The sequence below is a fragment of the Phocoena sinus genome, chromosome 5 (genome assembly GCF_008692025.1).
Source record: "Phocoena sinus isolate mPhoSin1 chromosome 5, mPhoSin1.pri, whole genome shotgun sequence".
In the NCBI taxonomy this organism is placed as follows: Eukaryota; Metazoa; Chordata; class Mammalia; order Artiodactyla; family Phocoenidae; genus Phocoena; species Phocoena sinus.
The window spans coordinates 102,435,647-102,453,521 of NC_045767.1; the positions used below are offsets into that span (position 1 = coordinate 102,435,647).

Genomic DNA, 17,875 nt, shown 5'->3' on the forward strand with positions numbered 1-17,875 from the left:
AGATAAAATACACTTTAAAATAAAGACTATTACAAGAGACAAAGAAGGACACTACATAATGATCAAGGGATCAATCCAAGAAGAATATATAACAACTGTAAATATTTATGCACCCAACATAGGAGCACCTCAATACACAAGGCAAATGCTAACAGCCATAAAAGGGGAAATCGACAGTAACACAATCACAGTAAAGGACTTTAACACCCCACTATCACTAAAGACAGATCATCCAAAATGAAAATAAATAAGGAAACTCAAGCTTTAAAAGACACATTAAAACAGATAGACTTAATTGATATTTATAGGACATTCCATCCAAAAGCAACAGAATACACTTTCTTCTCAAGTGCTCATGGAACATTCTCCAGGATAGATCATGTCTTGGGTCATAAATAAAAACTTGCAAAATTTAAGAAAATTGAAATTGTATCAAATATCTTTTCTGACCACAAAGCTATGAGACTAGACATCAATTACAGGAAAAAATCTGTAAAAATCACAAAAACATGGAGGCTAAACAATACGCTACTAAATAACCAAAAGATCACTGAAGAAGTCAAAGAGGAAATCAAAAAATGCCTAGAAACAAATGATAATGAAAACACGACAAGCCAAAACCTATGGGATGCAGGAAAAGCAGCTCTAAGAGGGAAGTTTACAGCAATACAATCTTACCTCAAGAAACAAGAAAAAATTCAAATAAACAACCTAACTTTACACCTAAAACAATTAGAGAAAGAAGAAAAAAAAAACCCAAAGCTAGCAGAAGGAAAGAAATCATAAAAATCAGATCAGAAATAAATGAAAAAGAAATGAAGGAAATAGTAGCAAAGATCAATAAAACTAAAAGGTGGTTCATTGAGAAGATAAACAAAATTGATAAACCATTAGCCAGACTCATCAAGAAAAAAAGGGAGAAATGTCAAATCAATAGATTAGACATGAAAAAGGAGAAGAAACAACTGACACTGCAGAAATACAAAGGATCATGAGAGATTACTAGAAGCAACTATATGCCAATAAAATGGACAACCTAAAAGAAATGGACAAATTCTTAGAAAAGCACAACCTTCTGAGTCAGAAACCAGGAAGAAATAGAAAATATAAACAGGTCAATAACAAGCACTGAAATTGAAACTGTGATTAAAAACCTTCCAACAAAAGAAAGCCCAGGACCAGCTGGCTTCACAGGCAAATTCTATCAAATATTTAGAGAAGAGCTAACACCTATCCTTCTCAAACTCTTACAAAATATAGCAGAGGGAGGAAGACTCCCAAATTCAATCTATGAGGCCACCATCACCCTGATACCAAAACCAGACAAAGATGTCACAAAGAAAGAAAACTGCAGGCCAATATCACTGATGAAAATAGATGCAAAAATCCTCAACAAAATACTAGCAAACAGAATCCAACAGCACATTAAAAGGATCATACACCATGATCACGTGGGGTTTATCCCAGGGATGCAAGGATTCTTCAAAACACTCAAATCAATCAATGTGATACACCATATTAACAAATTGAAGAATAAAAACCATATGATCATTTCAATCGATACAGAAAAAGCTTTTCACAAAAATCAACACCCATTTATGATAAAAACCCTCCAGAAAGTAGGCACAGAGGGAACTTACCTCAACATAATAAAGGCCATATATGACAAACCCGCAGCCAACATTGTTCTCAATGGTGAAAAACTGAAACCATTTCCACTAAGATCAGGAAGAAGGCAAGGTTGCCCACTCTCACCACTATTATTCAACATTGTTTTGGAAGTTTTAGCCACAGCAATCAGAGAAGAAAAAGAAATAAAAGGAATCCAAATCAGAAAAGAAGTGAAGCTGTCACTGTTTGCAGATGACATGACACTATTTATAGAGAATCCTAAAGAGGCCACCAGAAAACTACTACAGCTAATCAATGAATTTGGTAAAGTAGCAGGATACAAAATTACTACACAGAAATCCCTTGCATTCCTATATATGAATGATGAAATATCTGAAAGTGAAATTAAGGGAACACTCCCATTTATCACTGCAACAAAAAGAATAAAATATCTAGGAATAAACCTACCTAAGGAGACAAAAGACCTGTATGCAGAAAGCTATAAGACACTGATGAAAGAAATTAAAGATGATACGAACAGATGGAGAGATATACCACAATCTTTGATTGGAAGAATCCATGTTGTGAAAATACTCTACCACCCAAAGCAATCTACAGATTCAGTGCAATCCTTATCAAACTCCCACTGGCATTTTTCACAGAACTAGAACAAAAACTTTCACAATTTGTACAGAAACACAAAAGACCCCAAATAGCCAAAGCAACCTTGAGAAAGGAAAATGGAGCTGGAGGAATCACGCTCCGTGACTCCAGAGTATACTACAAAGCTACAGTAATCAAGACAGTATGGTACTGGCACAAAAACAGAAATATAGATCAATGGAACAGGATAGAAAGCCCAGAGAAAACCCATGCACGTATGGTCACCTTATTTTTGAAAAAGGAGGCAAGAATATACAATGGAGAAAAGACAGCCTCTTCAATAAGTGTTCCTGGGAAAACTGGACAGCTACATATAAAAGAATGAAATTAGAACACTCCCTAATTCCATAGACAAAAATAAACACAAAATGGATTAAAGACCTCAATGTAAGGCCAGACACTATCAAACTCTTAGAGGAAAACATAGGCAGAACACTCTATGACATAAATCACAGCAAGATCCTTTTGACCCACCTCTTAAGAAATGGAAATAAAAACAAAAATAAACAAATGGGACGTAATGAAACTTAAAAGCTTTTGCACAGCAAAGAAAACCATAAACAAAATGAAAAGACAGCTCTCAGTATGGGAGAAAATATTTGCAAATGAAGCAACTAACATAGGATTAATCTCCAAAATTTAAAAGCAGCTCATGCAGCTCAATACCAAAAAAACAAACAACCCAATCCAAAAAGGGGCAGAAGACCTAAATAGATATTTCTCCAAAGAAGATATACAGATTGCCAACAAACACATGAAAAGATGCTCAGCATCACTAATCATTAGAGAAATGCAAATCAAAACCACAGTGTGGTTTCACCTCACACCACTCTGAACGGCCATCATCAAAAAATCTACAAATAATAAATGCTGGAGAGGGTGTGGAAAAAAGGGAACCCTCTTGCATTGTTGGTGGGAATGTAAATTGATAAAGCCACTATGGAGAACAGTATGGAGATTCCTTAAAAAACTACAAATAGAACTACCATATGACCCAGCAATCCCACTGCTGGGCATATACCCTGAGAAAACCATACTTCAAAAAGAGTCATGTACCAAAATGTTCACTGAACCTCTATTTACCATATACAGGACATGGAAACAACCTATGTGTCCATCAACAGATGGTGGATAAAGAAGATGTGGCACATATATACAATGGAATATTATTCAGCCATAAAAAGGAATGAAACTGAGTTATTTGTAGTGAGGTGGATGGACCTAGAGACTGTCATACAGAGTGAAGTCAGAAAGAGAAAAACAAATACCGTATGTTAACACATATATATGGAATCTAAAAAAAAAAAAAAAAAAAGGTTCTGATGAACCTACGGGCAGGGCAGGAATAGACACAGACATAGAGAATGAACTTGTGGACACGGGGTAGGGGAAGGGTAAGCTGGGACAAGGTGAAGAGTAGTATTATCATATATACACTACTGAATGTTAAATAGATACCTAGTGGGAAGCAGCTGCATAGCACAGGGAGATCAGCTTGGTGCTTTGTAACCACCTAGAGGAGTGGGATGGGAGGGTGGGAGGGAGGCACAAGAGGGAGGGGATATGGGGATATATGTATACATATAGCTGATTCACTTTGTTATACAGCAGAAACTAATACAACATTGTAAAGCAATTATACTCCAGTAAAGATGTTAAAAAAAAAATTTCTGAATCAAAGTGGAACTAAAATATACATTATTTTTAAAAAATATGGAACATTAAAGTCTTATTTTCATTTATACCATAAAGAATATTATTCTTAAATCCTATATGATATTATTACTGTTCTCTCATTGTACAATTATAAAAAGATCTAATTTATACCTAATTTTAGTAATTACACATTCTTCAACATACTGGTTTTCTTCTCTTAAATATGCATTTTGTAACTACCTTGCCTTTTTTTAGAATGAGTTAGAGATGTATCGAGTAAACAGCCCAATAAATATTCACCTTTAGAGAAGGTGAACAATAGAAGAGTTGAATGACACATTCCTGATTAGTAGTGGTTTTAGAACTCAGAACAAAAGTGGACATTATTTTTCTTAACCTACTGAAAAAGTCAGCCTTTGCTTATCACACACCACAACCTCAGAAAATGTCTGTGCAGAAAAGCAAAATCATCACTTAATATATTTTCTAAAGTCTTAACATCCAAAGGGTAATAAATTAAAACAGTGTATTTAAGGAATTAGTTGATTTCTTAGGAACACTTATATAGATTAAAATGAAATCCACAATTTGGTGCTTTTCTGACACAGCATTATTAACTATACACTGAAAAACCACAGATAATTCTGGGATATTTTATAGCATAACAATTTTGACAGATATAAGTGATAACTTCACTTAAACTGATTACTACCTCAACCATAATTAAACTCATAGTATTAAGCTACATTTACATTCGGGTCAAGATCATTCAAGGAGAAGTCAAGTCCGAACTTTATGTGCTTCAAGCAAACCAAACACATACTCATAAACTAATACAGAGAAGTTCATCATTACAGAACCAAATCTTAAGTAGGACCTGTACATATTTTGTTAGATAAGATTTAGTAACATAACTGAATCTATTTATTAACTGGAATAACTTAATAAATCTTAAGAAAAAAACTGCCCAAGGTAGAAGACACAAATGTAACACTAAATTTACTCTTTTGAAATTTGCTGAAGAGTTAAGTTTTTATTTGTTTAGAACATCCATCATCTGTGGCTAGGAAAATTATTATATATACACACATATTGCTTTTGTTATCCAGACATTAGAGTAGCAAAATAACATTTAGTTAACAAGTCAACTCATCTAGTAATATTTTATATCTATTATAAGAAAAGCATTGCTTTAACTAGAAAAAATTCAACATGCTCAGTCTTGGCTATCATAATCTAACAAGGTGCTATACCAAAAACCACTAAGACCTCAAAAAACACTGAAGAACAATTTTGTTAGTAAGAGCTCTACAAAGAGACTGCTATTTCTGTCATATCCCCAGTAATATTTTAGACCTTATATATCACAACTGTCCTTTGGAATATATATAAAAGTCTTCTTTTTTTCCTACTGGTGACCAATAGAATCTTAAGCTTCTTTGCATTTAATCATAGTATTTTTTTCTTAGTTATATTTAGTTGCTACTCACTTCAGTCAAAACACTGTATAACTGATAGAAGATTTCAAAAAGTTCATAATGGGACTAGAGAAAGACCTTCTAGTATAATGGCTGAGATTTCCAATACCAGAACAAAACATAATTGAATTCTGTCTTGGTAATTAATGGTACTCTAAAGATTAAATGAAATAAAATCTTAGTGAAGTCATCATACATAGTAAGCATTTGGTAAGTATTGGGGTGTTTTCTTTTCTCACTCGTTATTGTTTAGCCCATAGTTACCACTGAGGTTTTTAACTCAAAGTAGAATAGGTTTTCCTTATGTTTATAAGCCTAGCCACTCTCTACTGTGCTTTAGACTAGACAGTGTGTTCTTTGAGGAGAGTAACCACACTCACCCTGTATCCCTAATTTCTACAAGTTACAGATACATGTTATAGGCACTGAGTAAAGATGTGTTGAATAAATGAATGATGGAATCAATAAATAATCAGTCGATGTGTAGATGTCTCATTGCATAGACAATGTAAGAAGGCATGAAGGGTTTCTATGTCCTAACAGAAAGAAGCCCACTGAGCTCAGTCCCTTTATTTCTAGTGTTACTTAGACTCATAATTGTTGATTCACTGATTTGAACCTTCTATCTCTCAGGCTTTCTGAAAATCAAGAAATCATTTTAAATGATTCATAACCAACTCATGCATCAGTAAACATTTAGAGAGGACAATAAGTTAATAACTTTTTAGAGAAATATTAGACTAACACTGATTTATGATTAGCAAATTAACCAAAATGCAATTAAATATATTAATATACACTTACAAGATGGTAAGATGTTGAGAAGTTGACTTGATTTTGAAAGGCAAGCAAATTTCCACTCAGGACACAGTGTTTTTCTGAGTTTTTATTTACCCTCTTTTACCCAAAAGCATTTATTGAACATTTACTGAATTAAGATAGAATTCCAGGCTTGGAAGACAAGGATGAAGATGCCCTGGCCCTGCCCCAGAGGAGTCACCACTGAGTGGGGAAAACACAAACCTGTACAACCAATGGTAACACAAATCAGGATGTGGTAAACGCTGTAGACACCAGTGGGTGTGCATTAGGTTTCCCAACACACATTATCTCTCTGTGTATATATTTCTTATATTTCATGTGTATAAAGCCCTGTACTGTTCAGTATAGCAGAGTTCCAAAAATAGCACTTTTCACAGAATTTTTTAAAAAATTCATAGAGTGAAATTTAATAGTTCTGCCCTTCTTTATTTAATTGAGAAAAGCAGGCTACGAAGGCTTACCTATTTCTCAGGAGGATCAAGAGCTTTTGCACTTTCAATTCCCTGTCAGTCTATATTTTTTTTTTTTTTTTTTTTTTATGGCGTTACGCGGGCCTCTCACTGTTGTGGCCTCTCCCGTTGCGGAGGACAGGCTCCGGACGCGCAGGCTCAGCGGCCATGGCTCACGGGCCCAGCCGCTCTGCGGCATGTGGGATCCTCCCAGACCGGGGCACGAACCCGTGTCCCCTGCATCGGCAGGCGGACTCTCAACCACTGCGCCACCAGGGAAGCCCCAGTCTATATTTTTGTAAAGGATTCATACAAGTGCAAACTAAAGATTATTTTTTCATCGTCTAAGACAAATTTCTCTCCAGAATATTACAAGAAACCTCTTGCCTGCAAAAGCTGCTTGATCTTTTTTAAAGAAAAAAGCAACGAAATTAATAGGAGTAGCTCAATGAATCCCATGTTCTTCAAATAATTCAACTAAGAAAAAAAGGTTAATACTACTACAGATAATGTACATATTTACTGTTGATAAATAACTACCTGGCAATTTTATTTTCTGTGATTTCTTACTGATAACAGTGAAAAAATTATAAATATGATATAATTTTTTAAAGCCACAGATTAAGACTCAAGAGACCTGAATGCTGGATACACTTGATCACTAATTGTTGACAAGTTACTTAAAGGTCTTTGTGTATTGTCTGTGTGGCAAGAAGTTGGGAGCAACCTAACTCTGCTGGAGATGGTGTTAAACACCACTGCATACCAAGGATCCATGAGATATCTCATGAAATGAGAAGCTTCCAAAGCACATAGTTTGAAAGTAAACCCAAGTAGATAATTCTGCCTCTAAAAATACAGTATTTTATTTAAATTACTAGAATACTAAATGAGGCTCAGAGCTACAGGAAAGAAAAAAAATAAACATTATCATCAAATAAAAATTCTACCCTGGGCTTCCCTGGTGGGGCAGTGGTTGGGAGTCCGCCTGCCGATGCAGGGAACACGGGTTCGTGCCCCGGTCCGGGAAGATCCCACATGCCGCGGATTGGCTGGGCCCGTGAGCCATGGTCGCTGAGCCTGCGCGTCCGGAGTCTGTGCTCCGCAACAGGAGAGGCCACAACAGTGAGCAGTGAAAGGCCCGCGTACCGAAAAAAAAAAAAAAAAATTCTACCAGGAAAGTAAATAAAGCACTCTGAGTCACAACTAGAAATATTCTGCTTGCTATGATATCTTTAAGTTATAGAATATGCATGTATATTTTCTAGATATCAAAAGCTCATAGTAAGCAAAAAAATCAGAGTCATTAAGAAAGTTCATGTTTCACTTCTCTTTATTCCTTTGCTTTAAAAGAACTTTTCCTAGAAATAGACATTCTGCATCTGTACCCAAATTTTGGGAGCTGATTTAAAAATAACTTCAACCTACAAAAAAACTCTTTGGATTAAAAGTAATAGCTGAAGTTTTAAGGCTTTTTTATTGATAATTTTTGAAATTCAGACTTAATCTTGAAATATGTAAAAAATAAACTTTTTTGTTTGTTTGTGGTTTGTTTCTTAAGTACTAATGCCCATGGTAAATGGCTAGGATCATGGACACTAAGGAAATGGCTCACAGTCATACAGCTTGCAAACGGTAGGCCCAGATATTTTAACCAGAAATTCAGGTCTGCTCATTTTTCACCAGGGCACTACCACAGTTGCAATTGATTGCATTAACCAAACATATATCATTCATTCATTAAGCAAATATTTGGTGCGAGCCCACACTATGCCAGATACTATTCTTAGTGCTACAGTACAGCAGTGTGCAAAAGAGACAAAATCCCAACCATGTGCTGCTAATTGTTCAACAAATGGCTGGGGGTGAGAGAGAGGAGAGAACTTATCGGCGGTAATTGTTTATTTACACAATGTACATATTCCTATCATGACAAAGTTCAATCTACCAACTTGACATCATTGAACTTAAAGCTGAGAAGGGATGTGCACAATCAACTCTTGTGAGCCTATGTGAGCTCACAGCACACCACTGAAAAACAATCCCTGCCCAACTGAAAAATGCATTCTAGCAGAGAGAGAGAAGCAACGTGCTAGTTACATATATAGTGTATCAGATACCAAAAAGTGTTATGGAGGGAAAAAAATAGAAAGACAGGGAAGTTGGGTAGTCGGTGTGGGGTAGGCAGTGTAGATTAGGAAGGGGCAATTTTAAATAGGATAGGCAGGAAAGACTCCCTTAAAAATGACATTTGAGCCAAGTCCTGAAGGTGGTGAAGGCGTGAGCCAAGTGGATAATAAAGGAAGAGCATTTGAAGGAGGGGTGTCTGGGTGGCTATATGGCAAAGGCTTGTGTATTTATTTTAAGAATTTTTACCATAAGTGAGATGGGAAGACATCTCACTTGACTGGAAGGTTTTTTTGCTTTGCTTTTTTTTTGTTTTTAACCAAGGAGTGACATGATCTCACTTATATTTTTCAAATATCACTCTTGCTGATGTCTTGAGAGTAAACCATTTGGGGGTGAGCAAAAGTGGAAGCTCTTACAATAATCCAGGTTTGGATCAGAATGGTGCTGGAGAAAACGGTGAGAAGTAGTGAGATTCCAGATATATTTTTAAAGTAGCACCAACAGAATTTGCTGACAGATTGGATGCAAATTATTGTCCAAAAGATGATTCTGAAGATTTTGCTCTAAGCAACTGGAAAGATGGATTTAGCATTTACTGAATTAGAGCAGAGCAATTTTAGAGGAAAGATCAAGGGTTTGGTTTGGTATATGTATCATTTGCTATGCCTATTAGCCATCTGAGCTGAGATATAGAACAAGCAATTGGGTTTATGAGTCTGGTTTCAGGGAGAGGTTTGTGTTGGAGATATAACTGGGGAGTATTCAAGATACTGATAACATTTAAAACACTAGGACTCAATGGGAGCGCCAGAAGAGTGAATGTAAATATACTTAAGATTTAGTTAGCTATTTAACAAAAATATATTCCAGCAGTGTACTCATTGCTATGCAACTATTAGCTCACTTAATTCTCATAAACCTAGAAGGTAGGTACTATTACTTTTTTCCCTTTTTACAAATAAACTGAAGCACAGCAAGGTTAACTAACTTGCCCAAGCTCACAAGTAAATGGCTAATCAGTGGCAGATTTGGAATTTCTAAACCAAGATGTCCAGATCCAGAGTTCTAGTTAGAGTAGAGAAGTTATCTGAAAGTCTGAGGCTTTTGGCACTGCAAGAATTTACAGGTCAGGGAGATGAAACAGACAGTAAATCCCATTCATAGCACGTAACACATTTTACTTTTCCATAGAAATTCTAACTACGCTCAGGGAGAATAGATTTACCAATGTTTTGTTTCCCTTTGTATATTTATATATTTTCTATAATCAGTACATGTTACTTCTAGAATCAGAAAATATTGTATTAAAATAATAGAAGCTGCAGAGTTTTTCTTTAAACCTGTTTCAAGGGATGCATATCATTCTCTGTTTACAGCCCATCTTGATGATAACATGCAATGAAAATCATTACAGGAAAAAACAGAAGTGCTCTCTGCTTGGGGTATGAATAGAGTTACCATGAAATTTACTGGCCAAATAAAAATTCCTGAGAGTAAAAATGAGCACTATTAACTATGCCATGACAACAGGCTTAAGTTAGAACTACCTAAACATACTTAGAGTAGGTACAGGTGCCCCAGCTGGGCTCTTTCTTAAAAATATCACTTGTATGAACACAGGAGTACAGACTCTTATCTGGTCCATGCACAACACCTTCTCACTAGTGTTCACTGTAGGTTAAAGATACCTTTATTAGTCATTATTGTTGTTTTATCTTTGTTATCAACTACTGGTTAGAACTGAACATCAGAAAACAAACTGAGCACTACCTACGTATTATTATATTTCAGTACTAGAGATACTCTACTTGGGGCTCATCAGTTCTTGGATGAAAAATAATATCATAGACTTTAGCTAGTTTGATGAATAAAACCACATTTTAAGGATTTGAAAAAGACATATTAATGATGTTAAATCTAGTAAGAAATCACTTTATGCAGTGATCAAGTACTATATTTATAAACATTAAAAAGAATTATCTTCATTCCTATTCTAACATAAATGAACTGGGGGGGAAAAAAGCATCTAGGTACCAGCTTCTACTTCCTAAGCTACTTTTAACATTACATAAACATTAACTTTAGTGTGGAACATTTGCAAGATGGGATGGCAAAATGGAAATACAAGTGAATATACTGTACCTTGTTTTACCTGTAAGGAACACACACCTGACAAAAGGCAATTTTCACATCCAAGGTTGGTTCACTGCAGTAGTACAATAAATGGAGGCTCATAAATACCTATAGAAAAAAATGGGGGCATGAATTTCCAAATCACCTAATAATTCATTATTGAATAGTATAAACTTTAGTATAATTTGAATTATACACAAGGTTTCAGGCACTACATATATTCAGCATAATCCTTGTCCAGACCAGTACTAGGTACTTTTCACAAATTGTAAATATTAAATAATAAAATAAGGTTTAAAAATGTCCTATCTTCTATAATGATCAATGTCATCACAATCATAAAGACCAGATATAAGAAACTGGATATACCTAATATGTTAAAGTTAAGTACATCCTATTATATAACACTTTCAGTTCTAGGCAACTAATTTTTAAAAATTTTCAAATACATGCTCAAGAGTATATATAATAAGAATATTTGTTGTAGAATAAAGGGACTATTAAATAAAATTTAATTTATAATAAAATTACAGACAGGACTTGGAATAATTGAATCAAAGCTTAGGGTATCAGCATGGAAAATATTTCAAACATGATGTTGAGTGGGGAAAAAAAGCAGCTTTCAAAAAAGTATGAATATCACTGTATTATTAATGTAAAATTTTAAAGTACACAAAATAATATACATTGCTTTGTTATCTAACCATATAACCATAAATTAAAGAAAATAGGACACTACGTTAACATGTATTTAATCTTGGTGGTAAGTACAAAGATTTCAAATATATTGCTTTCTGTATGTTTAAAATATTTTTTAATGTTGTAAAGTTTTAAGGAGAGGATAATAATCTAACAGTGGAAATGCCAAATTAGGTACTGGGTTATTTGGGAATGATGAGGCAACATCAGAAAAACCCAACCAAAATCTTATTCAGTTCAATTAAACACACTTTGTTGAATATGTATTGTGTGCAAGATACAATTCTGTGAGATTAAACAATTTTAAAACCACTATTGACACAAGACTTCTGTTTCTGGCAATATGAATGATTAGATATCTTGAAAACCACATTCAGTGCAAAACTTCTAGAAAGGTTAGGTGGAATAGACAAAATGTCTTTTAAAATGCATAGCTGAGCTGCCCAAAAAAAGGCAAGAAAAATCCTGAAAGGCTGAAAACAATGTGAAAGGATCCATGCAGAGAAATAAATGAGCTGAAACTGTCACTCGTCCTCAGACTATCTGCTGATGTCTGAAGAGCAGAAATTTAGCTTTTAAAGGGCAGCATGCAGAGTACAGGAACCAAAGCTTGGAAGTTATCTATGGTGGGAAGTTACAACAGAGACACCTGCATAAAGTTTACTATAGAAAGTTTCAAACAAAATTCTGGAGCAAGCAAAACAATCCCAGAAGGAAGGTCTGAATTGCAAGAAAAAATATTTTACATTGGAACCTGTGTAGATTTTTTAAATACAAGGAAGAATGAAAGGACTAGACTATGTGAGACATTTCTGAAGAAGAATAAGGTGGGTATTTGTGGAGGTTGGGGAGGGAGTTGCTCTACCAGAGATCAGGATCTATTATAAAGTTGTAGTAAGTAAGGTACTCAGGGTGGATACAGAGGTAGACTACTGATTAATAGAACAGAGAGCCCAGAAACAGACACATACATATATGGAAACTGATTATGCTAAATTATGTTAATATAGACATTTAAACTTGACTATATTAAAGATATCTGGGGAAAGGAGAGACTATGCATTAAGCCAAGCTGAGACAATTGGTCATAAATATTGGGGCAAGGGGAGGGAGGAATTGTCCTTGTTAGAGACAATTCTCTATGGGCTTCTCATATTTCTGCATGTCTTACAGGCAGAGGCACTGGTTGCCTTTATTCCAGACTATCTTCTCAAGCATGGTTATAGAGCAAACATATCTCCCTCTGGAGCATAAGGCAGGTTTGATTGCTCTCCAGTATAATATAGGTAAGGTGGCCCTCTGGGGCAAAGGTCAGGCATGCTAACCACCCACCATAAGAGATTTGGGTTCCCTAAGCTTGGGGTTCCTCTTCAATAACACCACTCACTGTATGTGCAGTAGTCGCCTGACCTTCTTTGAGTTGTCCTGTGGGAAATGTGCCTGAGAAACTGGCATGAATTCTGACACTTTAGCTCCTGTTATTAACGTGAGTAGTAAAGAACTTTGATCTGACCCAGGAATGGCTTATCTTCCGCCAGCATTCATGAAACTGTGGCAAGCTACCTTGTTAGCTTGCAGGTAGGGTAACAGCTAAAACTTTTCAAAGTTCTTGACAACCCCTACCTCATATTGCATACAAAACACAATTCCAGACGTATTAAAATTTTCAGAAAAGGCCAAACTTTAAATAATGTAGAAGGAAATGTAGTTGAATGTCTGAGGAATACATCATAAATAATATGTAAATATGCTAAGTTAAAAAGGAAACTACTGACAAAATAGACTATTTAAAATGAATCATTTCTGTTTATGAAAAAATGTGATAAAGAAGTAGTCCATAAATTTAGAAAAGATATTTGAAACACATATAACCAGAGGAAGATGTATCCAGAATCTATAAATAGCTCCTAAAATATAAGAGGAAAAAGATAAAGAACCCAACAGAAGAATGGGCAAACAATATGGAATACATTTTATAAAAAAAAGAAATATAAAAAGACTCATAAATATATGTGTAATTTAAAGCCACATTGAGATACTATTTTGTACCTATCATATTAATAAAAACTGAAAAGTATGATAATATTCAGTTTTTGCAAAGTGGTTGATCAGATGGGAATATTTATACACTGCTGATAATTTTGACAGTTGGAACAACCAAATTTAGGGGGAAAATAGCATTATACAGTAAACTTCTGCATAGCCTAACACCCACCAATTCTACTTCTACACATATTTCCAGAGAAACTCTTGTGTTTTACTACCAAGATATATATAAAAGGCAGTTCATTAGAATACTTTTGTAATAGCAAAATAAATAATAAAAATTAATACTGGAAAAAAATAATCACAGAAAGACCAATGAATAAATAAACTATGGTACATTCATTTAGCGGAATACCATATGGTAATGAAATGGTTGTATAAAGAAACAAATATCAACGTGCCAAATATAAACATGGTAAATGAATGAAAAGAAGTCATGGGTAACTTTACTTACGAAAGTTACAAAATATATACAACTAAACAATATATTATTTAAGAATGTCTTTTTACTATGATAAAACTATAAAGAAAAGCAAAAGAATAAAAAATGCAAAATTCAAGAGATTGGCTATCTCCTAGGGAGGGGAAGAACACTCCTAGATAGGGGCATGCAGGGGTTTTCAATGGTATCCGTTATGACTACTTTGAGCCGAGTAGTGATGTCATGCAACATTATTTCATTATTATTCTTTAAACCCTACAGGTATAAAATATATGCTATTTGATATGTCTGTGATATTTTATAATAGAAAAAGTTTCATGTGACACAAGGAACAAGGTCCTTCATTCTCTTGCTAGGCATTGTTATCTCTTCATGGATGTCTGGAACCAAAATGCTTGTAAAGCCACTAATAGGAAATGATCTTAAGAAATGCTGAGCAGTGTAAAGCATAACAATAGAAAGAACTCTGTGCTTGATGATACCATTAAACTACTGAATTAAGAAATTCTGGATTTTTCTAATTCTAGACTTTTTGTTATATGAGAAACTAAATCCGCTACAGGAAAAGAACGTTACTAAAATACAGTCATAAAATAAATAAAAAGTAAAACAAAACAACAAAAGAAAAAAATTACTCCTTAAATTTCAATCTATGAGATTATTTTATTGCATTTCCATGAGATTCATGTATAATTTTTGCCAGATAGTTACCTCCACTTATTTTTAATTTTTAAAAATTTAGTTTGCCCAGGTATAATTTACACACAGCAAAATGAACAGTTCTAGAGTGTGCAGATTGATGAGTTTTGACAAATGCATATATCCATGTAACTCACATTGTGATAAAGTCTGAAAATCCCCGTACCCTTTTCTTGACAATAGTCCCCACCCCCCATGCAACAATGTTCTAACTCCTTTCTCTATATAGTTTTTCTTGTCCTAGAACTTATATAAATGAAATAATACAGTATATACTCTTTTTCGTTGGGCTTCTTTTAGAATTCATCCATGTTGGCAAAAGTATCAGTAGTTGTTCTTTTTTTCTGCTGAGTAAATGTATCAGTTTATCTATTCTCTATTCTGCTTTTAGATATTTTAGGTGTTTCTATTTTTTGGATATCAATAATGCTGCACGAACATTTATATACATGTATTTTTGCACAAATATGTTTTCATTTCTTTTGGGAAAAATACCTAAAGAAGGAATTGTTGGATCGTGGGATAGGAATATATTTAACTTATTAAAAATTGTCAGACACATTGTCTACTCCCTGTAGCAATGCATAAAAATTCAGTTGCTTCACATCCTTGCCAACATTTGGTGTTATCAGTTTTCTAAATTTTAATCATTCTAGTGAGTGTTTAGTAGTATTTCATTATGGTTTTATTTCCCTGATGACTAATAGTGTTGAAAATGTTACTCATGAGTTTATTGGCCATTTATTTATCTTACTCGGTAGAGTGACTTTTCAAGTGTAATACTTTGCCCATTTGGTGGGACTGTGGGTGGCAGAAGTGAGTTGTTTGTCTTTTTATACAAATTGCAGAAATTCTCTATTTCAGATTAAAGTTTACTGTCAGTTACATGTATTATGAATATTTTCTTTCAGTCTGTAGCTTGCATACTCAGCTTATTGATGCTTTCTTTTAGTGAGTAATATTTAATGTTTATGAAATTTATTTTATGATTTATTTTTCTTTTATTATTAGTGCTTTCTTCATTTTCTCAAGGGATCTTTCCCAATCCAAGTTCATGAGGATATTCTTCCACATTTTCTTCACGAACCTTTACATTGTTGATTTTACTTTTAGGTCTATGATACCTCTCCAATTAACTTTAGTTCATGGTGTGATGTATGTGCTGAGGTTCACTTTTATTCCTTAATGATACGCAGTTGTTCAAGCATTCTTAGTGAAAAGACTTTCCTTTCCATATTGAGTTGCTTTGCTGCGTTGGTTAAAAAGTCAGTTGATTGTACCAATGCAAGTCTATTTCAGGATTCTATTCTATTCCATTTATCTGTTGTCTGTCTTCACCCTAATACCATCCTGTCTTGATAAGTGTAGCTTTATAATAGTCTTAAAATTAGGTAAGTCCCCAAATTTTTCTTCTTTTTTATTTTTGGGACTACTCTAGGCCTCTGCATTTCCACATTAATTTTAAAATCAGCCTAACATTTCAAAATTTTAAAAAATCGTTCTTGAATTTTGATTGGGATTGCATCAGAACTATAGCTCACCTGGGAAAGAATAGATATCTTAATATTGGGTGTTTTATCCACAATCATAGTATATTTGTCCATTTACTTCAGTTCTCTCTAATTTATCACAGGAATCTTTTGTAGTTTACAGTATATAGATAGACCTTATATTTTTTTAAGTTTATTCTTTAGCATTTATATTTTTTGATGCTACTGTAAATGGCATATTTTCATTTCCATTTCCTAAATACTTTTTTCTAAAAATAAAGTTGATTTTTGTAAGTGACGTTGTATCTAGAACCCTATTAAATTCACTTATTAAATCTAGTAAATATTTTGTTGATGGTTTAGGATTATCTTTATACACAGAAATGTCATCTGCAAGTGAAGACAGTTTTTGCTTTTTCCTTTCAGATCTGACTTTTCTTGCCTAATTGTCCTGCCTCCAGTACAATATTGAAGAGAAGTGATGACTTGTTGATAATCTCTGCCTTTTAACAGGTACACTGATCCATTTTCATTTAAAGTAATTATGGATGTTATTGAGTTTAAGTCTACCATCATACAATTAGTTTTGTATTTTATCCCTATATTCTTTTTTTTCTTTTTTGAGCTTTATTGAAGTATAACTGAGAAATAAATTGCTTAAGACATTTAAAGTATTCAATATGGGGGCTTCCCTGGTGGTGCAGTGGTTGAGAGTCCGCCTGCCGATGCAGGGGACACGGGTTCGTGCCCCGGTCTGGGAAGATCCCACATACCACGGAGCGGCTGGGCCCGTGAGCCATGGCCGCGGAGCCTGTGCATCCGGAGCCTGTGCTCCGCAACAGGAGAGGCCACAACAGTGAGAGGTCTGTGTATCGCACAAAAAAAATAAAATAAAATAAAAATTTAATATGATGACTTGATATATGCATATGTTGTGAAAGAACTTCCCCCATCTAGTTAATTCACACATCCATCACCTCACATATTCCCTGCCCCCTTTATTGGTGAGACATTTAAGTTCTACTCTCTAGGAAGTTTTGATTATATAATACATTGCTATGAACTATAGTCACCATGTTATACGTTAGATCCTCTTGTGGATCTTACTCAACTTATAATGATAGTCTGTGCCTTATTACCAACCTCTCCCTACCCTATTCCTCCTCCCCCACCAAGCCAGTGGCAATCACTTATCTACTCTCTAATTTTTATACCTTAGCTATTGTGAATAATGCTGCAGTGAACATGGGAGTACAGATATCTCTCTGAGATAATGGTTTATTTTCTTTGGATATATATCCAGAAATGGGATTTCTGGATCTTATGGTAGTTATATTTTCAATTTCTTTTTTTATTTAACATCTTTATTAGAGTATAATTGCTTTACAATGGTGTGTCAGTTTCTGCTTTATAACAAAGTGAATCAGTTATACATATACATATGTCCCCATATCTCTTCCCTCTTGCATCTCCCTCCCTCCCACCATCCCTATCCCAGCACTCTAGGTGGTCACAAAGCACCAAGCTGATCTCCCTGTGCTATGCAGCTGCTTCCCA

The 17,875-nt window shown here is 34.5% G+C and overlaps 1 protein-coding gene across 5 annotated transcripts in view; it reads right to left on the bottom strand.

Moving 5' to 3' along the window:
* Positions 1-17,875, bottom strand: part of MAPK10 (mitogen-activated protein kinase 10) — a 619,297-nt gene that overhangs the window by 155,827 nt on the left and 445,595 nt on the right. For 3 of the 5 annotated variants that reach the window (XM_032633624.1, XM_032633622.1, XM_032633623.1), the window contains exon 3: positions 10,979-11,050. In XM_032633624.1, the coding sequence (XP_032489515.1) occupies positions 10,979-11,044 (66 nt within the window). In that variant the 5' untranslated portion in view covers positions 11,045-11,050. Of the gene's footprint in view, positions 1-10,951; positions 11,051-17,875 lie in introns of those variants that run through there. The other 2 variants (XM_032633626.1, XM_032633625.1) reach the window with 2 other exon arrangements.